Genomic DNA, 26,853 nt, shown 5'->3' with positions numbered 1-26,853 from the left:
GGAGGCAGACCCTCTTCTGAAAGCACCTGGACATCCACGGTCAGCTTTGGGCCCCTGGGTGTCCTCTATCTATCCCCATATTTTGAGCACCTTCTCTTGTGCCCTGAGATGTGCACACATTAGTGAACCTTTTAGTAGCAAATGTCGCCTGTTACCAAAAGGAAGGGTGGGCACTCTGCAAGCAGGGGCGGCTGGTGAAAGACACAGATTTAGAAGAAAGGAACCCCTACAGGGCTGGGGGTGGAAGGACCTAGGAGGCTTCCGAAATCTGTTCCGGCCTCCCAGCTCCTAAGATGTGGACAGGGGGCGCCCCCTACGGCGCCCTGCCCGTTGCCGTTATCCCGCTGCCCACATGCCTTGGACCCGTGGGGTCCCTCGGCTCCCCTAACCCCAGCCTGAGCCGGACTGTGTCTCCACCGGCTTCTGCTGGTGCGTGGCTTGGAAGAAAAAGGGGACACGGGATCCCCCATGAAACCCGCCCCCCCGGGATCTCATCTTTCAGGGGGTCTAACTTTTCACCCTGGAAAGATCGGCCTCTTCCTGGAACGCGCCCTGCGTGTTCCATCCTTTACTTGGCCTTCCGTTACCGGGGGGTGGGGAGGTGGGGGAACGGGGGGTGTGCGTAGCTGCACACCAGGCCCCCGGAGGGCCTGAGAGCAGGAGGCGTGGGACAGAGCTGACCTCCAGTGTCACCGGCTTTGTCACTCAGCCGCCGAGCTCGCGGTCGTTAATGGGGTCAGCAGTGCCTGGGTGTCTACACCCCTCACATCATCAGGGTAACCTTGGGAAGGAAGCCAGGTAGGTATTTTATCCCCAGAAACCGAGGCCCAGAGAGGCAGTGGGCGCGTTCAGGGCGGAGCCTGTGCTCGGCTGGAAGTTCCGAAACCTCAGAGAGCATCCCCCCTGCAGGGGGTCATCCAGCATGGGATCCCCAGGACCCCCGCGGCAGGGCCAGGCTGTACAGGGCCGGCGGGACCTGGGCTTCACAGGAGACACCTTCCCTCTGCCTCCCCCTCCCTGTGGGCCAGTTCTCTCTGCCCCGGACGGCCCGGCCCTGCAGCATCCTGTCCTCCGTTCCCACTCGGCCACTGTCACGATGGTGGGGAGAAGCTTCCTGAGATGCTCCAGGCTGCCCCTCTGAGGCTGCAGGGACACACAGGGGACACGCAGAGAGCTCTGGGCAGCCCTCTGGAAACTTCCAAAGGGTGTCGGGGGCCCATGCTGAACCCACCAACTCTGCGGGGTCAGACTCTATGTTCTCCTTGGCCTTTTGGGGGTGTGGCCAAAATGGAAGCTGGGAGACTCCCAGTCAGAAGTCAAGGGTCACCTGGCTCGCCCAGGGGGGACCCCAGAGGAGGGGACGGTTCTGGAAGCTGAGATCACCCGGAGACCACGGCAGTTTGTTCGAGGGCACCCGGCCCGCAGCCCTCCCTCCATCTCCCTCCCCCCTCCCCTTCCCACCCTCTTCTCTCTCCCTCCCTCCCTCCCCTCCCCACATCCAGGAACCACTTCCTCTTGATAGTGGGTCAGCAGTCAAGTAAGACATGAAACTGTTAAAGTCGGTTTCCTCTATCACGTGCAGGTGTTTTTTCTAACCCAAATGCAAGAGTGCATTTATATTTTGTTAACATTCTTTGAATGCCTACTACATGCAAAACACGACGCTAGTTTCTGCTCCGACACCCTCCGGGGGTCCCTGAGTGAGCCTTCCCCGTCCTGCTGGGCTGGTCATCTCCCCCACCGCAGCCTGTCCGGCCTGAGGTCGTGCTCTTCCCCAAGGGCAGCGGGCGCTGCCGCTCTAGACCCGCAGCGCCCAACCTCGGCCTGGGATGGGCCCAGCGGCCCTCGCGCCCCCGCACAGCCCGGCTGAAGACGAGGCTGTCGTGGGTCCCTGAAGCTGCTGGGCCGACTCTCCCCTTGGGACTCGCCCCAAACAGACCCTCTCAGCCTAACCTGCCCACCTGCTGCCTCAGCGCTCCCCAAACCTGAACCTTCCCGTCTTCTGCAGAACTGGATCTCTTTACAAATGCTATACAGGCACTTTTTGGTTTGCTATGTCCTCTCCGCCCTTCAGGAGGGCAGGGGTCTTTGTCTTGTACCCACAAGGGCCTGGACCTAGGAAGCACCCAGCACACATCTGCGGGAGGAATGAACGTGGAATTCAGCACCAAGTTCCCTTCCCACTCCCGCCCCGTGACAGCACGGTTGGAGGTCTATGACTTGTTTATGGTTCTCTCTCCTCGCTCTGGAGCAATAGAGACCTCGTGTGACTTTCTTACCTTGGCATCCACGGTGCCTTAGAACCCTGTGGGACCCTAACTCAGCACCTCTATGGAAGGAACGCGCTGTGTCTGCAGCCGCGAGAGGCGCACGAGGTGTCCTCTGCCGCCCTCTGCTGGGCGGACGTGGAGAGGCTCACGGAAGGCGGGCGGATTCTGGGAAGGCAGGGGCTGGACCAAAGACCAGGTGTGAAAACATCGTTTTTCATTCTAACACTCTTGAAAACAAACAAAGCTGCCCACACCTTCCCAGCGCTTGTACAGTCTACAGCAGGACAACAATCCTTCCAGGTTTGAAAATATTCCATCCTGTTATCTTCATGAATACACTTTATCTGGCCGGCCGTCTCAATTTAGGGCTCTGCTTACTTGTGGTCTCTAGACTTTCTGCCTTGGAGGATGGTGACTGTGGATAAAAAAAGCCACTGCTACCACCTGGCTTGATGCAGGCTGGCCAATGGCCAAGGTCAGGCTGCTGCTAAGAGCTGGGGCAGCCATGAGAGGGCAGAGCTCACCCCACCTTTTTCCAGTTCCTGGCATGGGGGGAGGGTGACAGGGAAGGTGGGTCAGCCGCCGCCCCCAGCCAGGATCTGCCTAGCAGAGACCCTGCGTCCAGCTGCCAGCAGGGGTGTCCCACCCAGTCCCGCCTCCTGCCCACCAAGAACGCTGCCTCTGGTGCGGGATGTTTAGCAACAGGTAGGGTGTCCCTCGCTTTCGGAGGCGTCCTGTACCCACGTGGGGCAGCTCTAAGTGCTGGAAAGCACTTCCCCACTGAGCTGAAGGCTGCCTGCTGGTGATGTCCACTGTATCCCAAGAGAGACTAGGAGCCCAGAGACCCCTGGCATGCACCCCTGCCAGGGCTGCACCACACTCATCACCCCGTTTGCCCCACTGCCCCTCGTAGCATCCAGCTTCGATGTGGACCCACTGTCCTTGCCTCCTGGACCCCTGACTGGTCCATGTCTCCTGCTGTAGGGAGGGGCCAGGACTGGACGCGTGGCTTGACTGGTACAGGAGCTGGCAAGGGCACCCGTCCCACTTTGGATACTGTACTTCTAGTGATGAGTAGTGACAAGGGGGCAAAACTTCTGAATCACATCATACTCTGGCATTATGTTGAAATGGACGAAAGTTACCCCAAAACGCCTCAATCAAAACTCCCACAATCCCACAGCTCCAGATCTTAAATTCACACCTAAAAATGTATACAACTGTTCTGAGTCCACCTTTTTAATCTACTGAAATCATAGAAACCCCTTCCCCTCCTTCCTTCTGTGTTCTACTCACAGGAAGGAAGCTCCCAACTGCGAAGCTAGATGCAGTTTTTTCTTTTTAAACAGCTAAGTCTAAGGAAAGAGCTAATTAAAAAAGCTAAAAATCTCATTTGCCCAATTAATCATTTTTTCCACCACTTTTCTGCCTGAGCTGCGGCCCCTTCTTAGTGGAGGAAGGTGGGGAAAGAGGTGAGCGCACCACGCTTCCTGGGAGAAAACAGAACCAGGTACAAGTTGCTGGAGGAATGAAAGGAAAAGAAGGGTCATAACTGCATAAGAGTACTGATGAGATGAGAAACTTTCTTCGTGCTTGGTGATGACCTCTTGAATAGCTAAGACCACTTTTTGCCTTGTTGCCCCACAGATGCCACGCTTTCCAAAGACACTTATGTATAAACCGGCAAGTCCTGGTCGGAGGCAGTCTCATCCCAGCCTTCCGAGATGCTCAGATCCCATCTTTCCGGGTCTCTGTAAGCAGGTGCGTCTGGTGCCTGCGGACGTGAAACACCCCACATTTCGGAGGGGGCTGTGCCGTGCACCCAGCAGCAATGCCGACTGCCACCTCCATCACGCGGGGGGCTCACCCCTCATGGAAACCTTTCTTCTGGGCAGATCTCAGCCTCCATTGAGCCCCGACATACTTGCACCCCAACGCCCTCGAGGCAGAGACCGTGCGGTGTGGCTCTTGGTACCACGCCTGCCGGGAAAGCTGAGCCGTCCGGGCGTTGGTGGGAGTGACTGAGGTCCACCCCGCGCCTCTGCCCCCTGGAGCCCTCACGGCTGTGAGGCATCACCTTCCCCCCCTCGAGAAATAAGGATACAATAAGGGGAAGCTGGGATGAAATGAGAGAGTGGCATGGACATATATACACTACCAAACGTAAAATAGATAGCTAGTGGGAAGCAGCCGCGTGGCACAGGGAGATCAGCTCGGTGCTTTGTGACCACCTAGAGGGGTGGGATAGGGAGGGTGGGAGGGAGGGAGATGCAAAAGGGAAGAGATATGGGAACATATGCATGTGTATAACTGATTCACTTTGTTATAAAGCAGAAACTAACACACCATTGTAAAGCAATTATACTCCAATAAAGATCTATCAAAACCAGACAGAAGGTGTTTGGGTGTGACAGTGAAGGCTACAGAAATGCAGGGGCTATTCGACATTGCTCTTTTCCAGAGGGGGCTGTGGTGTCCCTGGGGCAGGGCTGGGGTCACTTCCTGGGAACCGTGCTGTGATCTTTTGGGGGTTCCCTTTCCTCTGGTACCCTTGGCTTTCTATACCCAAGACTGTTGACGAGCCTTTACCCAACATGGGGACAACACCAGACACATGCTGGCCAGTGGGCAGCATCTGAGGAAGAGGGATTGAGGCCGTTCTGGAGACGCACCCCCTACCCCAGCCCACCACCCACAGGACGGCATGCACCTGGGCACCTGGGGAGAGGCTCCAGGCCGGCCCTCCCCTCGTGCTGCCTGGTGAGGAGAGGCCAGCTGCAGCCTAGGGCCCTTCTCTGGCCGAACGCCCCCCAGACCACAGCTCACCACCAGGTCAAGTTGGGCTGCATCAGGCCTTCAGCCAAAAAACACCCACCTGGTCCAGGGCAAGAAGGCAACACAACTGAGTGAGAACGACACAGGGAGGGTGTGCACCTTGACTGTCTGCAGTATTTGAGGTCAGAAGACAGGTTTGATCTCTTTTCTGTAAAGCCCCAGACAGGAGAGAACACCGTATAAAGGCATTACGTGAATCAGGCCTAAAGCTGCCGACCCTCACGCTGGATCTGGGCAGCCAGCGTGTGCAGTGGCGAGAACATGGCCTTGATGTCAGGTCCACTGGCTTACCTGGGAAAGCTGTCCAACGTCCCCCCCTGCAAGCTGGGGATGGTGACGGGAGGAGGGAGCAGGGAGCCTGGAAGGAGAAGAGCTGGGGCACAGGGAGCTCTCTGTGCTGCATGGACGTGGCCCTGGCTGTCTGCTCGTGGCCGCCCGTGGTTGCCTCGTGGTGGACGGCACGCCCTTTCTCTCTCCCACCACCCTGTCGCTGAGTTGCTCTCCTGGACCTCCAGGACCTGCTGTGGGGCGGGGAGGGATGCTTTTCCCCTTAACCGCAGGCTGGAGGGGCATTACTCACTGGTGATGGCGAGCCTGCCTCACACCCGCCTCGCTGCGGATGCCGGGGCGGGGTTCCGGAGGGTGACAGCGGTGCCCGGCCACACCCTGTGACCCAGGACCCCCCCCCCGCTCCGGCCGGGCTCTGCGACCTTCTCACGTTGGTCACAGCTGCAGAGTTAATTCGATTTTGGTGGCCAGGCCTTGTCTAATTTAGTCAATAAACTGGATACCTTTGCCCAGAATGATCCAGACACCAAGGTCTTCCTATGTCACTCACCTGAGTTTTGAAATACTCATGTAATGTTCCCGTGACCAAAATAAGATATTGTTCAAATCTGAGACTTTTGGGGAAGCAGAGTGCGGGGGAGAAAAGACGATGCGTCTGGAATATAGACCCGGAGAAAGAAAGCACCAAATACAATCAGAAATTCATCCAAGTCATATTCTCCTAAGAATTATCTTACCTACTTCCAGAGACAGCTGAGGTCATGTGACTACGTCACAAACTGTGGAACCAAACAGGTTAACCTGCATTCGGTCTAACAGATGTTCTCTGGAGAAGCTTAGACGCTCCAGCGGTGCTTTGTTTTGAACCAGGTTGGGAGCTCATTGTCTGTCCTTCCTTCCTAGACCCCGTAGCAAAGACCTCCCACCGGGACTGGTATGCCACAGAGGCAGGACCTGCGCGGACAGGGGTCCCAGCAGCCGCGGGATGCAGGGAGGCCACCTGCCTCCCAGCCTCTGCCAGGCCTGTGCTGGCCGCCCCTCCCCTGCGAACCTCGCACTGGGCCCCTTCCTGGTCACCAGTAATGGCGAGCTTCTCAATGAGCCCGTCCAGCGGGGACCCGCCGTCCCTCAGACCCAGGGAGGTACGGTGCCTGGTGAACGTTAACAAGTCACTCCTAAGCACTCACGGGCGGACCAGGCCTCCGTACACGTGTCTACCAGTCAACACTTTTAGCTGAATTCCTCTTCTAAACTGCTCACGGGCTCATGGTGCTAGAACGGTCAAGAGCGTGTACGTGGGATTATACGAGAAATCAAGACTTAAAAAAGGAGCCTGGATTTTTGTCCCTGACCTTTTCAACAAACTCACGTATTAATGAAGAGTCAACATCTAAATAGACTTTTATTTTTTTTCTTTTACTTATTTGGACAGAAAAGAAAATTCATCAGCTTTCATTAGAGTCTCCCTAAGTGTTGGAGACGCATTCAACTCGGAAATAGTGGACCTTGTAGAAAAGCATCACAAATTAAAAATAGATTTCTCCACGTGGTAAAAGTGCTTCCAATCCAAGTAAAGGACACGGCGAAGGTGTGTTGAGACGCGGTTTAAAATTTGGCCTACGATCCGTGGCATCGGATGAAAACCACAGGCGAGGTGACCGTCATGAACCCGGGGACAGAAATGGGAGTTGGGAGCATGCCGTCAGCAACACTTTTAATTAACTGAGTGACAAGGAAGAGCGTCCCAAAGCCTGAGTAGAGGAGGTTTGCATCTGTAAAAATAAGGGGGCGACGTAAACTGGGTCGAAGGGGGATCGCGTAACTCTAGGAATGACTTGCTTCTTATCTGCGGGGACAGCCAGACCAGCCGACCACCCTGGCCGAAGGTGGACCTCGGCTCAGAAAAGGCCCAAGTGTTCTGGGCAGTAAGCAAAGCCCTTGCTGACAGATGCCCGTCACATAGGCCTTTCTGGCTGGCGGTGAGCAGGCCCCCGGCCCGCGGGAATCACGCCCAGCCAAGCTGGCACCGGTGGGTTCGTCAGTGCCCACCACAGCGTTCTGAGGGGTGCTGTGAGGCCGGCAGACACTGCCCGGTGACCATGCGAGGGATAGAGTTAGCCAGTGGTCATCCGCAGAGACATTCTGGTGTCTCGGCCATGCCGTGTGTTTTCCAAAACAGGTAGTTCTGCTAATGATGAAGAGCTCAAGGCCCGCAGGCCCCCGTGCCCTGATGGAGGCGAGGTGCCCTCTCTGGCCCAGGTCTAGGCCTGTGATCATATGCAAGGAGCCACGACAGGGTGGGGTGAGAGGGGGAGGGCAGAAAAGAAGAGGGATCTCTCCTTTTACAGAAGATCTGAAGCAACAGTAAGAAAGTAACCTGAAGACATATTTAAAAACAAAAAGCAGCCTCACACTTCACTGTCACCCTATCGCCGTTCTCCCTTTCTCCGTGTCCACCAGCCACGCAGGGATGGGCAGGAAGGCTGCGTGGACGTATCAGAGGGCCCCACTCCCCACGCCGTCGCTGCCTTTTAATGGCGCCGGGTTGTGTTTCTTCTTCTACGAGCCCCGTTCTAAGCTGCCTGCGCAAGGCAAACGCTGGAAAACCCTCCGGGCTCCCTCCGGGCTCCCGCACACACCTGCGCAGAGCCCACCCGGCTCGCTTCCCGCCACCTGCAGGCACGGCGAGACGCGGACCACGTCACGGATGTCTCTCCATCTTCACCAAGCAGAGCGCGCTCCGGCTCATCTCATCCCATCCCCGGCGCCCCTGGTGGCAGCAGCCCTCCCAGGTCCCCTGTGCTAAGCGGGCTCTCCCGTGGCCTCCGGGGGGTCGTGAGGGTGCCCTCTATGGCCCCTCGCTGGCGGCACGGAGGGTCTGGTTCAGGGCCACACCTGCCGGCTGCTCGCTCCAAGGCGGTGGCCGCTCTCCGGAGGGAGGCCGTGCTCTTCTTTGCGTGGAAAGCGGGATGGTGCCATCCTCTGACCAGGTCCGTCCTGGTCCCTCCAGAGGCCCCGAGCATCCCTCCCGGGCCGCAGCCCCACGCAGGGCGTCTCCGGGTCTCTGGCCGGTGGGTCGGACGTCAGGCTCCCCCTCCCCTCCCTGGACCTGGTTCTTACCTAACCTGGGCCGTGCCCCCAGCATCAGAGGCTCGGAGAAGTGTCCTCCAGGCCCAGCAGCTCTCGCACGAGTCTCTCCCCGAACTGGGCCCGGCTGTACCTCTTCACGTGGTAGGCCTCCGACATCTTGTACAGGATGTAGGCGTTATTGATGGCAATGCTTATGGCAAACCAGAACACCTGTTGCCAGGTCTTGTTTGGTTTATGAGAAATGAAATACCTACGAGGACAGAACGGCAAGAAAGGCTGGCTCAGACGGTGCCCGGGGACCCGGTGCAGGAGAGACATCCCCAAAAGGCCTCATTGGGGTCAGCGAGATGCTGCAGGGGACGCGGCGGTGGGAAGCCGGCTGTGGGGAGGGGCAGCCTCTCTCTGAGGCTCGGTCACGTGAACCGTACTTGAACGTGCAAACAACCCCTATCAAAGATCAGGTGGGAGGAGGCGGGTCACCACAGGGGACACCGAGACCAGGAGCCGGGCCTCTGCGGTGCATCCCGGAGCTCTGGCGGGAACCGGGCCTGGGGGCTCCCCTGCTCGCCGAGGGCCCCGCGCAACTGCGGCACGGCCCAAGCCATCTTGCGCCGCGTCCGCCCGCAGCTCCGTGCGTGTCTCTTCACCACGCCCGCCTCCCCTCAGATGGAGGCCTCCTCTGCCCCGAGGCAGAGGACGGCGCTTCCCCCCGGACTGCCAACTCAGAACCCATCCCTGCACCGCGACCTCCGTCTGCACGTGTGTCTCTGCACCCGGGGGGCCAGGGGCACCGCCGAGACGCCCAGCCAGGGCGGCCATGGATGTCCATTCTCTCGATCGTGCCGATTCCCCTGGAGCCACCGCGCAGGCCCGCGAGGTGCCAAGCACACTGCAGGCTCCGCGGAGCCCGTCCAGTGACTCCCTGGGCAGCGGGGCTCCCTCTTACACCCGGGCTTTCCCAGGAGACCCAGGTCCACGTGCTGCCCTCCTCGCCCACAAGCAGCCCGGGGAGACGTCCGTGGCCCTCAAGGAGGGCTGAGAAAATGCCCACCACCTTTGGGGTTAGTGCAACCCTGCTTCAGGCTGTGAGGCTCAGGCCCAGTCATTTCATAGGCAGACCGAGGTTCAAGGGCAATCACTTTTTCCCTCCTGTTGTGGACACAGGCGCTCGCCCCAAGACAGCAGGGGGCGTGTACATGCACTCCGTGCGGGCACTTGACGACGACGCCACACCTGAGACCGCGCCCGCACGCGAAGAGCTCCGTAACCAGTGCCGGAAAACACGCGGCCCGGCCCGACGGCGCCCAGGGCCCAGAGGGTGTGGGGTGAAGGCCAGCGGCTGGGCCGGGGGGGGGGGAGGGGCAGAGAGGGCATTGGTGCAGGAGGTGGGGGGCTGGGCGGGCCAGGCCGCGGGCCCGGGATTTTCTCTCTCGGGCTCTCCCGTTGTCAGCTCTGAACCTGGGGAGACTGACCGCCCAGCAGCCCCTCTGCTCTCGGCGGCGAGGCCTCCCGTGCCGGGGCGCCGGCTCACTTACTTGCTGTACTTGTCATCGTACTTGCAGATGTAGCTGAGGTGGGCGGCGAAGGCCTCCACGGCCAGGGGGCAGGGGATCTCCCCAGTCCTCCTCTTGATGATCACTCCTGCGGGAGACAGTCGGGACATCCCCTCTGAGCCGCCCCCCGCAGACCCCGTGCAAAATGCGCCCCTCCCCCTGCCTGCTCGTCAAATAGACGGCAGGGGACGAGATGGAGGGGAACCACCACCACCACCGCCACCGCAGCTTCAGGGGAGTGCGGGACACCGGGCCACGGCAGGGCCACGGCAGGGGGGCATGGCAGGGCCATGGCATAGGCCACAGCAGGGGGCATGGCAGGGCCACAGCAGGGGCCACGGCACAGGGGCATGGCAGGGCCACGGCACAGGGGCATGGCAGGGGGGGAGATGGAGGGGAACCACCACCAACACCGCCACCGCAGCTTCAGGGTAGTGCGGGACACCGGGCCATGGCACGGGCCACGGCAGGGCCTGCTGCACCCGATGGGGCCTTGAGAGCAGGAGGGGAGCTCAGGACCCACCTTCCCCCTCCCTCTCTCCCTCCACCGGGCTTCAACCCCTCCAGCCAGGGTCTGAGGGGGGGTGGGAGGAGGTGGCCACCAAGGTCAGGGAGCCGGGGGTCGCTTCCGCCTGCCCCGCCGCCCCCATCAAGGCAGAGGGTGGCACTAGAGGCTCAGGAGAGGCAGGAGCTGCCCCGACCCCAGGCTCTTCCACGCCTCGCGCCGCGCACAGAGTGCTTCACACCCAGCCGCCCCCGGCGCTCCCTCTCTCACACGCCTTCAAACGCCTCTTCCTCCCAAATACACATGGAACCGCGCGTCCCAGGGCCACTCGCAAAGGTCACGGCAAGATTCAAACGGCCCACTGACCGGGCATGAGAAGCAAGAGGCCATCAGTCCTCTTCAGCCTACTGCCCAACAACCTGTCTTCCAAGACCTGCCCCGCCCGCCTGGGTGGACGTCCACTGCGCCCACGGAGGTGACGCGGCGGCGGGAAGGACGCTCCCGCGCTGCGAGCGTGGCCGGGATTACAGAGCGCTTCCTCCGCGCAGCCCGCCCCCATCCGCGCAGCCCGCAGAACGGTGTGATTAGCAGAACAGTGCCATTCAAAGGGCTGTGGGTTTTCAGCACTACTTAAATAGGCGTAACCGAAGTAAAAATGGTCGCACAGGTCCATCTGCTGAGGCTGAGCCCTGAGCCGGGATCTCTTTTGTCTCCCACCCCGCTCCCCCAGTACTGAATTTTTGCACTGAAGAAGCACCTGGACATCTTGTGAGACACTGAGAAGCCAGGCCCCGCCCCTAGAGCTGTGGTCTGGGGAAGCCCGGGGCAGGACCCGGGCAACACACTTCCTAAAACCTCCAAAGCTCAGAGGATCTCCGTGCCCAGCCAGAGGGTCCTGGGCCCTGGTTTGCTTAGGGATCCTTTCCCCACTCAGAGAGACGTTCTGTGGTCGGGAGATGCAGCCACACGTGCATCCTTCACGGCTGGGCTCCTGCCTCCAAGGAGGGCTGTGTCTGCAGCACCCTTCCTGAGGGGACCTGTGCTGCTGTCTTTGCTCACCACCCCGCCCGACCTCAAGTCCAAGTGGGCAAACGCCCCAGTTTCACACCCCGGCCCAGGCACATGGCCTTGGGAGGTTTCCCACCTCCAGCTCCATTTTAATTTGCCCGACTTTCGACCACAGCCTCCTCTGGGACTAAGGAGGCGCCTGTAGGGCTCCCCGGAGTCCACGTGTGTATGAGCAGATCAGACCATCCCATAAGGAAATAAAACCCCCTCCGTTCTTTTCCCAGAGGAAGAGGACAACTCACTCCGAGTCACCAGGGCTCCCAGCGGGTCAGGCCCACTGTCCGAGGGCCTCGGCCAGCACCGTGCCCCTGGGGCTCCCCGCCTGCAGCTCCGGCTGCCGCCTTCGGCACAGCCAGGGCCGCCGCTGTCCCAGCACACCCAGCCGTGCCAGGCCTGCTTTCCTTCTCCGTTCCCCTCCCGTCCCTTCGAATGTTTTAACTCAACGTGAGGATCGCAGCTGGAAATCTCAGGGGACTGGTTTCAAAATCCAGGTGTGCGTCAGTCTCTTTGAGCATTTCCCCAAGTTCATAAGCCAGTCCACGCTCCTCCCTGCTGACGTTTTGGATTTTAGATACTATTCGAGCTGCAAAGGGTAAGACTGCTGTCCTATAGTATCCTTTTCTGAGGACTGAAAAGCTTTAGACATTGGAAATACTGACAAGAGGTGATGTGACATTTATTGTGTCCTCTGGCCTCATAACCAGGAATGCCGTGCTCTCCTGGGTGCACCCTGTACATTTACAGCCGTGTGGGGGACCCTCTGCGCACAGCTTTATCCCACGTGTCTACCTCTGTGACACTGTAGGTCCACGTGGGCCTATGAGAGAACCACGTTGTCTTCATGTTCCAGTGAGTTCTGTCTCCTGCCTTCCCCAGGCTTTTTCTGGCTGGGCTGACCTTCTTTCCGTCCTTCTGTAAGTTTGAATGAATGAGTCAAGACCTGACTCACAGACCCATGCAGACATTCCACACTCACATTAGCCTCATGGAAACCGAACCCTAAGTGGGCAAAGACGGAGATGGCAACGAGATGGTAGACTCGAAATGGATTCTAGAAGAAATGCAAAAGGATGTGGTTCTCAACGGGGATGTCCCTGGATGAATGACAGCATGTAATTTTAAAAGCCTGCGTGTGCTCACCGTCTCTGAAAGAGGGCTCATTTCCCCTTAGAACCTGGGTAGAGAATAATAAATCAATCCCTAAAATGTTCATAACTAGTTACATGTTTGCTAAAATTCGAAATTCTGCTCATGTTCTAGAAGAGCAAATACGGTCACGGTAGAAGACGGTATAAAGCTGAGAAGCAGCCTTTAGAAGACAGGAGACTTTGTCATCTGGGTGACATGTAAAGTAGGTAGGGAATAAAAGAATTCTTTGATAAATGGTTCAGGTACACGGGTGGGGCTGCCTGGTCAACCAACCTTTGCTACTTAACGAGAAAAAAACATCGTAGCAGCCCAGCTGGTGCCGTGACCAAAATAAATTCCAAGTGGATGGCTGCAAAGAGCACAAACTCACCCTATGGAACAACCAGGTGAACTGTACTTACCTGGCCTTGGGACAGAGCTGGGGCTTTTAGGCATGAGAGCAAATAACATGATCAACAGCTATGCCTATGCGGAAACGAAAAACGCTTTTGATGTGAAAATTACTGGCCATAAATAAAAGCAAGAGGAAAACAAACGAAGAAAAATGTCTGCTATAGGCATAAAATCTGCTTTCAATTTCGGAAGACAAATACTTCCAATGAAAAATTGACAAGAACATGAAGAAAGCACTGAAAATTAGCTAAAAACACAGGAAAAGATGTCCAATCCCACCAACAGTCACCGCAATATATATTTAAAATTCTGCAGCATTTTCAGCCATCATATTGACAAATTTAGAAAAGAAAACAAACTAGTGTTGATAAAGCAGGAGGAATAACCCACTGCAACGGCAATAAGTACGGCCTTTTGGCAACACAGCATCAAGAGCCTTCAAAACGTTCAGACCCTTTGGCCCAGCCGTTCAACTTTTAGATTTATCTGGAGGAAGTGATCAAAGATGTACCTGAAGATTTACATAAGAAGACCTTCACTACATCATTCTTCATATTATGAAAACAGGATCATTCATAGGGGCCAAGATAAAGAAATTGTGATACACCTAAGGATGGAACATGAGGTGCTTTTTATTATTATTATTTTTTGGAGGGGGTACGCAGGCCTCTCACTGTTGCGGCCTCTCCCGTTGCGGAGCACAGGCTCGGGACGCGCAGGCTCAATGGCCACGGCTCACGGGCCCAGCCGCTCCGCGGCATGTGGGATCTTCCCGGACCGGGTCACGAACCCGTGTCCTCTGCATCGGCAGGTGGACTCTCAGCCACTGCGCCACCAGGGAAGCCCACGAGGTGCTTTTTAAAAACCATGTCTTTGAAGTACACCGAAAGGAAAACTACCTCCTTCATTAAGAAACGAGGCCCTAGGATGTGGGCCAGGAGAAGGACTCCCGGTGGGGCGCGTGCCGGCCACACGGCCTCCGCTCTGAGCCCCCTGGGCCGCACCCAGGGTCTCCTCTCACCTGCCGGGCTCCCAGTGTCCACAGGCCCTGAGGGTGCCCAGGGGCCTGGCGGTGGGGGTCAGTCTGTGGCCAGGCTGTGGACACACTCCATGGGATTTTCAAGGGCGACTAGGATTGGGGACTGCATGATGTATAATAGGGTACGTACTTTAGAAAACTACCACGGAATTGAACACAAATACCAGTTTCGGCGTATTTAAAAATCACCCCTCCCAATTTTCTCATCTAGCCTCCACAGCCTCCCGCCTCCTTCCCTTGGTGCCTGATTTAAGGGTTCTCAGGTGTGTCATCTTCAGTCCTATCGCAGGCTTCTCCCTAACCTCCCCAGGTGCGGTCTTTTCTCTGCTACCTCATTTCACCCAGCTCAGACAGGTGCGAAGTCCTTGCTTCGGGACATCGTTTCAGAGACTATCATTTAACATAACTTGGTGGGAAGCAGCTCCCATGCCCTACACCCACACCTGTTCCTAGAGACTCTCTGGGCCCAAGGCCCCAACCGCAAGAGAGCCGAAGTCCAATTCAAACTGGCCTTCAGCTGACAAGGTCAATTCCAAACCTCTCCTCTAAGTGCCCTTGACATAGCACTCGGTGGGGGGGGGGGGGCGCTTTCTCCACCCCCTACACATAAGTAGGGTAACGACACCCACGTGCTTGAGTCCCTCGATTGCAATCTCCACTGAAATGTAACACAACTTAGGTGTGTGTGTGGGGTGAAGGATGGGAATAAATGAACAAGAGGCACTAAATACCCACATACCACATACATGCACACATACCGCATACATGCACACATACCACGCACACGCAGACACACACACACACACATCACACGCCCCTGAGCTCCTTGGCAATGTTCCTTTAATAGAGAAGAGGAAAGACGTCTTAATGTAAAGGAACACAAGGGACTTTTCAAATACACTACGCAACGATAAATATTTTTGTAAAGGGTCCCTTTGTCTCTGCAATTTCCTTTTCTGTTATTTAATCGTGTTTGAGCTGTAGGTTACCTTAAATATAGGCTCCTTGCTAAATGAATCCCCTTGTTAGCAATGGATTTTAAATCCCAAGGAAAATCAATGATGACACCAGCTGAACCCCGCAAAAACCCAACGCTAGCGATTAACTTCTAAGGAAGACATTTCAGAGATAAGAATGGTTGACTATTCCCCCCCTCCCATCAGAACAGATTTTTCACAGAATCCTAGATGATGATCACGTAAATACCGTTCAAACGGAGCCTATTAATCACACCGCGTACGACCTGGGGGACCTGCAAAGGCCAGCCTCACGGCTTCTGTTGACGGCCGGCAAGTCCCAGGCAGCGGACAGCCTGCGGGCCCAGGAAGCGCTTGCCGCCCCGCGAAGGGCAGCAGCCGTCACCCTGCGGCCCAGAGCCGAAGAGGGGCGGGGGTCACCCGACGCCAGAGCTCACCCACACCCCTGCCCCGGCGCCCACCGCGTGCCCACCTTGCTGCACGGGCGAGTAGGCGTTGGTCAGGAAGCGGAAGTGCCCCTTGTTGTACCAGCAGATCAGGGACATGCTCCCCTTCGTTCGGATGCTGTGCTGGCCCCGGGCGGGCGGCAAGGCCGGGCTGTTCAGCATGGAGGGCGGCAGGCCGGTGCAGTCACTCTTCCTGGGGCTGAGCAGCCCGCAGCAGTAGATCCCTGCGGGGACACGGACCGCACGGCCTCAGGGCGGCTCCCCCCGACGCCCCGGGCTCGGCCCTCGGGGGCCCCCCTAGAAGAGATGGTGAAGTCCGGGGGCTTTCATCCCAGATGTGCCGCCGCCCCCAACTTCCGGACGTACTAAGATCGCAGGGAAGAGCTAACGCAAGCAGGGCGTCGGCAATAACAACGGCAGCTCTCGCGGCCAGAGGGCTGGCTACCTGCCAGCACAGGGCTGAGCCCGAGGACCCAACCTGCCACCTGCTTCTAAAAACTTCTGAGCACATGCGATGCACCAGAACTGCAGGCTCCCGGCTGGGCGGGCAGAGACAGGCATCATTAGCACAGGTCTGTCTGCCATCTAAGCCTGACCCAGCTAGTCACCCTGCCCCCTCACCAAGACTTGCTGGGCACCCGGGCAGCCCCGGCCGCGTGCTGCCAAGTGAAAGGCAGAGGAGGCAGGGAGTCCTCACAGGACACGCGCTAGACGGGGTCCTGCCTGTGCTGTACGCCAGGCCCCTGGGGGGGCGGGGCGGGGCTTCCATGGGGCGGGGCTTCCTGGGGGGCCTCAACGCCCAGCACGTTCCACGAGGCAGGAGACCCTCCAGGCAGAGACCAGCAGGAACAAGGAGGCTTCTCTAAATTCCGCCGGGACTCAAGGTCTTTCCCAGCCCTCCCTGCTCGTGGTCTCCGGCTCTCCCCGCGCCCAGGAAGCCGTGGGGAAGCCCGCCCCTCCCCACACCCGCGGGGAGGGGGATGTGAAGGGGCACTTTGACTGAAGGCCCACGAGCAGTCCGCCCCTCCGGGCTCACTGACACTGTGGGCACATGTCCCGGGCCCATGCGCTCCTCTCCACTGCATCCCCCCCAATGCTGGAAGGACGGCTGATGACTTCCTGTTCTCCTTGCCGCCCCAGGAGCAGCAGTGGGTGAGGAATAACACCCGCGGGGGGGTGGGGGGGGCAGGCCCAGTCTTGCTGCCAGAAAACAGAGGGCTCCCTGCAGCTCCCATCTCTACAGATCCAACTACCCAGACTCCGCTGGCCTTGAGATTTAAGAAGAACGTGTCTTCCAAACAGGGAAGAGGATTAGACGAATGGGGATAACGTTTTAAATCGCCCATCGGGCTCGGTGAACCCACCCACCCAAAGGGCACCTGCATTCTCCTAACAGGGGAGGAAGAGAATCCAGCAGCACACGAGTTTACTTATGAAAACAGCCAATCTTGCGTGAATATCCTTCCTGGCTGTTGTTTGCCAGGGCAGTCTCTGTGCGCCCAGGAGGGACAGCCAGACTCTCAGCTGGGACTCCTGTCTTCAACCCCGGCCACCCTGCCCGTTAGACGCCCCTGGGGGCACCAGGCCAGACAAGGCAGTCAGAGTCCCTGCGGATGGGGGGCAGCCATCCGTGAGCGACGTGGAGACAACCTCCCCGCGTGTCAGTCATCACAGGGGAAGCCCAGGAGGTCGTGTGGGAGGACTCACAGCCTCAGATGCTTCTAACAAACAGGCGAAGAAATCTGTCTGCTCTCGGAAAACTTCAAATTCCATGTCTAATTATCTTCTTCCTGCTGGAAGATTCTCCCCCATCCTCCGCTAATTCCCTGTGAGGGGAGGGCCCAGGCCAGCAGCCCAGCTCTCAGGGAAGCCTCTGGCGTCCTCACTCAGCACCCCACCAGCCCACATGCTGCAAGCGGGTCCTGACTACGTCACGCGGCTCTTGGCCCAGGAGACAGGGACACCCACGGTGTGGGGCAGGGAGCGGGCCTGCAGGGCACACGGATGCTGTGGGGGGCAGTTCTGGAAACCCCGGCGGCCATGCACGTGACACTCACCCTGGGACCCGCACGAGCGGGCCAGCGGGTCACCCCACGCTCTGACACGGGCACCCATTGTGCTGGGTTAAAGTGCGTCAGCGCCAGTTTTCTCCAACGTGACTCCACGGCCCCTCTTCACATAGTCTGACCTCTCCACACGGAATTCTCTCAACAATTAAGCCCTGAGCCCCGTTGGGACCAGGCTTACAGATGAGTGAGACGCAGCCCAGGCCGGCAAGAGCACAGGGTCCAGGCTGAGGCCGTAGGTCGGAAGCTGTGGGCTCCCCATTACTTAAGAGGGTTTGCTTTTTTTCTTTTTTTTGGCTGCGTCAGGTCTTAGTTGTGGCACACAGGCTTCTCTCTAGTTGCAGCACGCAGGCTCTCTAGTTGAGGTATGTGGGCTCAGTAGTTGTGCACGGGCTTAGCTGTCCTGCAGCAGGTGGGATCTTAGTTCCCCGACCAGGGACTGAACCCACATCCCCTGCATTGGAAGGCGGATTCCTTACCACTGGACCAGCAGGGAAGTCCAGAGGAGGTTTGGTTTTAAGGGCAGACATCAGATCTGTTGCTAAGCAACAGGTCTGCAATTCCAGCGTCTGGAGTAGCTGAGTGGGGGCTTTCTGTGTTTCTCCCGAGTGGACTGGATATAAATCCCAGATGTAGGATGAAGTGAAGGCAGATACAACCTGCCATGGGGCTTCCTGACTCGGCCCAGGTCTGTCTCTATAGCCCCATTTCTGCCAGAGCCCTGGAAGGCTTGCCCAGTCTTTGCAACAAACGAACCAGGCATCTTAGCACTGAGGGGAACTAACACCTTTCTGAGGCCCATTGTACTGCTGCCTGTATTAATGCACACAATTCTCTGCCCAGCTGGAAGGGGCCACATTACAGACTGGGGTGGGGAGTTCAGACTTCCTAAGAGTCTTAGTAAGAGCTGTGCCTTGGTGCTGCGGATTTAACATTTGTGTCCGCCGCACCCCAAATTCCTATGCCGAAAACCTAATGCCTGAAGTGATGGTATTTGGAGGTGGGTCTTTGGGAGGTGCTTAGGTCATGAGGGTGGAGCCCTCATGAATGGGATTAGTGCCCTTATAAAAGAGGCCCTACAGAGCTCCCTAGTCCCTTCCACCATGTGAAGACACAGGGAGAAGTCGGCAACCTGGAAGAGGGCCCTCACCCGACCACACTGGCACCCTGATCTTGGACATCCAGCCTCCAGAACTGTGAGCAGTGAATTCCTATTTATAGGAACTATAAAAAGGATTTATAGGGTGGTCTATAAACCACCCACTCTGTGGTACTTTGTTATAGCAGCCCGAATGGACTAAAACACTAGGAAGACTCCTCGGATGGCCATGGCCTTACCACAAAGGACACAAAGAGATGTGCCCGGAAGACCTGAACTGACCTGTCCCCCAGACCACGAGTCTGGTCTCCCTCCAGACCTCCAGTGCCCAGCAGGGTGCAGGCAGCCGGCAGGTTGGCATGACCTGTCCCCCCGGGGGAGGGCCTCCCGCCCGGCATCCTGTGCTCTGTGCTGCCTGCCACACGCCTGCATCCCCAGCCTTGCCCACCACTTCTCGGGGGCGGGGGACTGCGCTCGGACACGCTCCCCACTTGCCAAACCTTGCTTTTCAAACTCCTCGAACAGGGTCAGGCTGGTGATGCTGGGCCCCGTGAAGATGATGTAGTTCCTCCCGGCCGCGGTCCGGCACAGGCTCCTGGCCACCATGCTGTGCAGCTGTGGCTTGTTCTTCAGCGCGTCCAGCCCATCAGGGCCCCCGCCTTCCTTCAGGTGGACGTAAATCTGCATCAGAAACACACAAGGGTCAGGGAGCTCACAGAAGGGTCGGGCAGGGGTCCAACCATTCTGGAAGCACAGGCTTCCGTCTCCAGGCCGGGTGTGTGGGAAAGCCACCCCTCCTCGGGCTTCCGGTTCCACAGTCCCCACCGATCCCAGCATCTCCGTGGCCCACAGAGGCCACCGGTCACTCCCAAGGCTGCCCATCAGCCTGGTGCCTCAGCCCCAGACTCTGCGATTTAGAAATGTCAAGGTAAAGAAGGGAAAGGTCAAACTGTTACAAGTAATGAATCTGGCAGCTGAGATCAAAAGCAAACACATCCCCCCATCCTGAGGCCCAGGAGTCACGTTCACGGTCAACAGAAGTGAAGGCTGCTTCGCCTGTAAGAGAGAAACATATCCGTGCGCACTCTGTGTGAATGCAGCTTTGTAATTCACAGAGCACATCCACAATTACCCCCTTACTCTTTACAGTCATCACCGTGTGGGCAGAAGGGATAATACTGACTTCATACTGCAGAGGAGGGGACAGGATCAGGGATTTAAAACTCACCTGACGTCCCAGGACCAGCAAGGATATGCTGCAACTAGTACACAATAATTTTAAATTCTGTCCGTGAACATCCTCGAGGAACATCATCTAAGAGGTGGGTGCAGGGAGTGGGAACGGAGTCAAGAAGCGTGGGGTCCTCCCTACGGCTGACTGAGCCACGCAGAATTATCATATGGTATTAACCACTGACCTCCTTCAGGGAGAACAGCTCTTCTCATGGAATGTTCTGGGTGCCTTTGCTGGCAGCGGTTCACAGACAGTGTGCCCGTCACACTGATCAGGGACCCTGACTGTCCTCTGAGGCGCGGAATTGCTGAGTGCAGGCCCGTCCGTGCAGACTGAGCACAGCCGAGGGCGGGCACAGGGAGGACCGGCAAGTCCACGGTACCGCCCTCGGGCAAACGACTGCGGACGATCATTCGCAAAATACAGTGTCTCGGGTTCCTGAGGCAGACGAACAGCGGGCGGGGTAGGTCCTTCTCTAAAAGCAGCTCATCCTCGAAGGCGCATTCTGTCCCGAATACTCATCTGAGACGTCCCCAGGGAGGACCGACTTGCCCGCAGCCCGGCAGGCAACAGCGGGATCACGCAGCAGGACCCCAGCACTTCATTTTGGGGTCTTTACGCCTTCACCACCTCATTCCCAGGAGGAACCTCTCTGACAGAGAGTAAAACACTGACACAGAGAAGCCAATCGTCTTGGCCACGTGTCACGTGAGGTTGCGACCGAGCAAGGATGTTTCCTCAGAACCCGCCTGCTCTCCTTCAGCAAAGCCCAGTCCTGCGGCTCCCACCATGGGTTCTGCACCAAAGCCAGCTCCGACTCACGGCCCCTCCCAGGTATCCTGCCTGAACTGCTGGCACAGCCACGCTGGGCACTGTGTCCCCAAACCTACCTGGGGACAGTTAGTTTTGTCCCGTGTGTCCCTCGAAAAGCAATCATCTGGCTACACACACCCAGGATTCTCACCAGGAAATAGAAGGTGTGCTGCTGGAAACTCTCAGGCCAACCCTGATGACACCCCATGTGGCTTCCAAAGTCCCCCTGAGAGACGGGCAGACCGTGGCATACTCGGCCCGAGGCAGGCAATATTTCATAGGATGAAATGCAAAATCCTACAACCAAGTTCAAAAACGTAACCGCATCTAGTACAGGATGCAAGAAACGTGACTTAGCAAGAATATTTTTGGAAAACAAACACTAAACCCTTGGAGATGGCCAACTGCAGGCCTCAGATACCATGACTGGCCTAAGTGATCATGACCCGCATTAAAAACCAGGGTGGTGAGCATCTCATCCTTCCCTGGTCAGGCGTAAAGAGAAGGGTGGTGGTCGGCATATTAGTTTGCTAGGGCTGCCATGACAAAGAACCACAGAGGAGCACAGAGGACTCCAAGAACTTTGCTTTTGGCTAGAGAGCTGTGTCATGGAATGACGATTAAGAGCTTTCTAAGGCAAAACCAAGATGAATGTATACAAACAGAAAACAGATCTGCAAGCATCAGAGCCCTTACTAACACTCAGAGCTGTCCAAACACTGAATGGGTGCCCTCAGAGAGGCTCCAGGACAAGCTGGTGGCCCCTCGGGAGGTCTGAGCTTCAAGCGCAGGGGGTGTATGCCAGTGTCGGAGGACGGTTCAGAACCACACAGATGCCAAGTTCAGGTGCCCCAACAAAGCGGCACATAAGACCCTGGAGCCAGCAAGGCTAAACGCGGCCATCGCAGGGCGAGCGACACCAGAAGCATAACCTTGCCCTGCGTCAGTCCTAACAGCAAAGGGTGTTGGAGTCTAAATTCAGAGAACACCGCTTCTCTCCTGGATCTAATAATACCCTGGAGAGAATCACGTCTTTCTCACCAACCGCTTTCCCAGCTGAGGCACTGCGTGAGCCAGGGCCTTATAAACTTGTTTCCAGCAATAAAGCCAGTGTTTTGGAAGGTGGGTTATCCAGGCTCCCGGATATGAGATGCTTTCAAAACATCACCCCCGCTGGATTTCCAGACCCGACTCAGCTGCATAGACTGGTGTCCTCCGCCGTCCCGCCCCCGCCCTCTTTGGAAGCGTGGATGTCCTCGGGGTCGGCGGGTGGGGAAGGGGTGGCACGCAGGGGCGGTGAGGACCTGCCACAGTCCCTGTTGGGACAATGCTGGGAAGGGAACCGGGGTGCCCGGTCAGGGGACAGTGGATCCCTCACACGGCCCCGAGAGACTGGCCGCTTCTGTTCATCCCAAGACATGCACCAAGGTATGTGAGCCAGGAACTGAAGGCAAGGGAGGACCGTCCTGTCTCAGACTCACCCGTCAGGGCAGAAGAGGGCCGAGGCACCAGCTCCCACTTAGCAGTGATGTGCAGCCCTTCCCAGGACCCAGAGCTGCGAGACATCCCCTGAGGTCGTGTCTCAAAGTACCTCCCCTACTTGCCAGGCCACGGGCAAGGTGACGCGTGCCCCCTTCAGGGCAAACGTCGTCACTCCGCAAAACAGTGAGGTGTCAGGACTGCGTTGTGACTTTCGTGGGCCCTTTTGCTTCCACGGGCCTCTTCCTCCATGAAAAAGTATTTGAAATTATATTTTACAAGTGCATTGGCATACAGAGAAGTATTACACGTCGAAGCACTTCCTGCAACTTACAAGTTCGTTATTTTGTCCCTTCTGATTTTAAGAGAAACAGAAACACCGTCGCAGGCCCCTGAAGTGCTGTGGGCCTCGCCACTGATCCCGTCGTGCTGTGGAGCCGTCGGCCCCAGGCGGGCGGGCGAGGGAGGAACACACGAAGGCCGTGAAGCGGTGGCCCGGGCGGCAGGTGGTGCGGGCGGGATGCGCGGGCCCCGGCGTGGTGGCGCTGAGGGCCGCCCGGGCAGCAGCCACGCACAGAGGAAGGTGGAAAGAGGAGCCGGTCGGGCGGGCAGATACAGGGGAAGAGTCGGCGCCTGTGGGTGCCAGGGGCTGAGCCGGGCCCCTGGGTCGCCAGCATCGGGGGGCGGGCCGCGGAGGAGAGGCTCACAGGGAGGCGTCGGGGGGATGGGGGGGAGGGCACCCGGAAGAGGAGGGAGGGCTCAGGAAGGCCCAACAGCCCGGCTGGAAAGCAGTGACCGGGGGGTACACCCGAGGACGCTGGTGACTCCTCCAAGGCCACGGGGCTCGACGCAGAACTGAAACAGAAATTCTGTTTCTAACTACACGTTATTTAAAATCCCGTCTAAAGGACGATTTCTACCTTCACACACACAACTGTCCTCTCCTCACGCAACTTATTCAGTATTTCTGGACAGATATCCATACTCAAATGTAGACACATTGTGCACTTGGCGCTCCTCTTCTGCTGGGTCACGAGTCACCACAAGCCTAGTGGCTTATACAACACCCGCTGGCACCCCGGCTCTGCAGGGCACCGTCAAGGTTCTGCTCAGGGTACTTCGGGGCTGCAATCAATCAGCATCGCTGGCTGTGTGCGCCCCGTCCCCTGCTGGCACGAGCCGGGGGGGGGCTCTCAGTTCCTAGAGGCCCCTGCCCTCTCCCCCCAGGGGCCCCTCCATCCTCAGAGCCGGCAGTGGAGACTCTCCCTTGGGTTGAATCCCTCCTGTGCTACAAGTCCCTTTGCCAAGGAGAGCCCTGTTCCTTTTAAAGGCTCACCTCGTTAGGTCAGGTCCACCTGGGATCATTTCCTTTTTAAAGTCAGCGGGTTTAGGACCGTAATTATACCCGCAAAATCAAATTCCCTCCACAGCAACACCTAGATCAGCGTGTGAGTGAAGAGCTGGGGCCATTACACGGGGGCAGGAATCTGTGGGCGTCTTCGATTCCGCCTGCCACCCACGGGGGCACAGCGTTTCAACAGCCACGTGCCTGTGCACCTGACGGACCCAAACACCACGGCTGATGAAGGCAACGCGCCCCCATCTCAGTAATGAAACCAGCAGGGCGCTGATGATGTCATAAAGCTGTTGATGTAAAAGTAAAGTGGATGATGTCAACTTTATTCCCTGAAAATAGACTGATTCCATGTACAACGTACGGAGACCAGCAGTGAGACCTCCCTACCCAAACACCCCACACGGGTGAGGGTTTGGGAGTGTTCATCACAGCTGGGAACGCTGCCTTGGTAGTACAATCTTTGTGTGCGTGCGTGCGTGTGTGTGTGTGCGTGTAGATATGTTGACTAGACCCTTAAATGGCTATGTTTATATGTTGCAAGTATAGATAATTTGAGATTTTTGTTTTGGATGCTAAACACTCAAGCCAATTTAATAAAAAAGACAAACTAAATATAATTATAGAAGAGCCCCCCCATCAGGGTTACCCAAGCATAGGCCCACGTGGAACTCGTATCTACTCCCGAGACAGCCCCACCTCAGTTAGCGCTTGTTAATATGCACTGCATTAAGCCCACACCTGGAGGTGATGACCGCCTCTTCCCTGGGATAACACATTTCTCCAAAAGCCATGACGTGTGGTGGTGTTACAGGACCATCTCAGATGACTTAGCTTCGTATGCCCACACAGGCAAGTCTGAACACTGGTGTTTCCCCAGATTCCAGCCAGTCCCTTCCCAAGGAGTAGACACTCAGCTGCTGCATCAGGAGAAGGGGAGAGGTATGGGGTCAGACATCTCCCTGTTCCTATTAGGAAATCTGGAAGAAGCCTGAGACCAAAAAGTGGCATCAATAGGAGTTCAAGGAGGGTATTGAATTATGGCACTCAGTACTAGAAGGTAAGGTGAGTTTATCTTTAAAGTGAATATAGGGCTGCCCTGGTGGCGCAGTGTTTGAGAGTCCGCCTGCCGATGCAGGGGACACGGGTTCGTGCCCCGGTCCGGGAAGATCCCACATGCTGCGGAGTGGCTGGGCCCGTGAGCCATGGCCGCTTAGCCTGCGCGTCCGGAGCCTGTGCTCCACAACGGGAGAGGCCACAACAGTGAGAGGCCCGCGTACCGCAAATAATAATAATAATAATAATAAAATGAATATAAAATAGGATCTAAATAGGGAATTCCCTGGCGGTCTGGTGGTTAAGCCTTCGCCTTCCAATGCAGGGGGTGCGAGTTCGATCCCTGGTCGGGGAGCTAAGATCCCACATGCCTCGGGGCCAAAAATACCAAAACATAAAACAGAAGCAGTATTGTAACAAATTCAATAAAGACTTTAAAAATGGTCCACGTCAAAAAGTCTTTAAAAATATATCTATATGATCTACAAAAATAGTAACCTCAAAAGTCCCAGCTGAGGGGCACGGTTTCCAATGAAGTGTTAAACTGGGCAGTCAAAAGGCCACACAAGGACTCAACCTGCCTGACCAGTGCCGCTGGGTCAGCCTGGTCCAGCTCCCACTGGTCTGGGTTTGCTTTGACTGAATAACTTCAGCTGGTCTAAGATGTGAACCTGTAACCCTGAGTTGGATGAATGAATCTGTGACTCTATGAAAAAAGTCATAAGCTCCCATGGAATCTTACCCCAACTACACGCCATTGCTCCAACTGCTGAAGACAGGCGGCCGATCATGTGCAGATTTGAAAGCCCGCCTTAGACGATCCCATCAGCACCCCGACAGAGGCAGCCCCACTGAGCACCCCCACACACCCATACACCGCGCTGGCGGCCAAGGAAACGCCACACACCTAAATGTGTAATTGCTGCCTCGTTGGCTTTTCAAACGTTCTCTCTCTCCGTCCACGCACGCAGAGAGCACCGTTGCTGTACAACAGCCCCTCCTCCAGCAGGGAGGGGCATGGGGGGGGGGCTCCCATCACTGCGTAAAACGGAATGTGTGGTTGAGCCCCGTTCCCTTCTGAGCTACAAGCTCGTTTGACAAGTGTCGTTAGGGCAGAAAAATGCATCTTTCAGTTGCCAAGCTTTTCACTTCTCCTGCAAAAAAGTTCTTCTTCCTCCTAGGATTTATTAACTTCTTCATATACAGATTTAGAAAGAGAAGGAAGAAAATTTATTGATATATGATATCATACGGTATTACATTTTGCCCCAGGATGTTATTACTAATGTTGTGTGTTTTTTATTGACATCGTAACAGAAGGAATCTTAGGAAACACGGAGTACAGTGGTAATGCCTTGGGAGATGCCTGCACCACGTGACTGTCTATCTTAGCCCTATTTCTGAAATGCCCCAAGACCTCGACAGGTGGGACCTAGTTCATCACCGCCTCCCCCAAAAGAACACTGGTGACAGCTGCCATCACGGATGGACTCAAGGGTCATGAAGATGCACCAGCTGACGCCTCCACTAAGCTGTCCCTGGGCTTTGCTGGTCTGGACCACTGGCCCTACTTCTCTCGCAGAACAGATGAGAATCGGGCTTTTCCATGGCTGGTGGAGGGCATACCTGCGGACGGGGAAGTCATTCGTCGGGGACTACGGTGCACAGAGCAGGTGTAGGCTGTAATCCCAGCAGTGGGGCAACAGCACAGGAGTGCAGGGGCCGCACTCATGGAAACCACGCGGAACAAGCACGTGGAGATGGGCGGGGCTGTCACCCATGCTGGGGGGACGGCCATGCGTGAGAGCCATCAGGTTTAAAGGATGCTCACTCATCTCGCGAGGAACGGAGTCTGCCACCAGGAGACGATGAGGGCAGAAGCCCTGGATTCGATGGGCAAAGCCTCTGCCATTTAGAGGCTTATGTGATTTGGGGCCAGTTACTTAATTGCTCTGAGCCTTGATTTCCTCATTTGTAAAGATAGTACTACTCTCTGTACCTCGCAAGGCCACTGTCTTCACGTGCAGGTCGTGTGCACAGAAGTGATTTTTTTTTTTATGGCAAAGCTCCGTATCTGTGCTGTAGCCTCTAGATACACGGGGCTGTTTTAATTTAAATTAGCTGAAATTAAGTACAATG

General features: G+C 56.8%; 1 protein-coding gene across 1 annotated transcript in view; it reads right to left on the bottom strand.

The window, feature by feature from the left end:
* Nucleotides 1-8,537: 8,537 nt before the first annotated feature.
* Nucleotides 8,538-26,853, bottom strand: part of PGBD5 (piggyBac transposable element derived 5) — an 87,324-nt gene continuing 69,008 nt past the window's right edge. The window contains exons 4-7 of the mRNA XM_065893939.1: nucleotides 19,279-19,459; nucleotides 15,640-15,837; nucleotides 10,019-10,124; nucleotides 8,538-8,733 (exon numbers count right to left, since the gene is read on the bottom strand). Of these exons, the coding sequence (XP_065750011.1) occupies nucleotides 8,538-8,733; nucleotides 10,019-10,124; nucleotides 15,640-15,837; nucleotides 19,279-19,459 (681 nt within the window). The remainder of the gene's footprint in view (nucleotides 8,734-10,018; nucleotides 10,125-15,639; nucleotides 15,838-19,278; nucleotides 19,460-26,853) is intronic.

This window comes from Phocoena phocoena, chromosome 16, assembly GCF_963924675.1.
Source record: "Phocoena phocoena chromosome 16, mPhoPho1.1, whole genome shotgun sequence".
NCBI lineage: Eukaryota > Metazoa > Chordata > Mammalia > Artiodactyla > Phocoenidae > Phocoena > Phocoena phocoena.
Note: the sequence above shows the minus strand (reverse complement) of the source record. Positions and strands in the feature narration are given on the sequence as shown.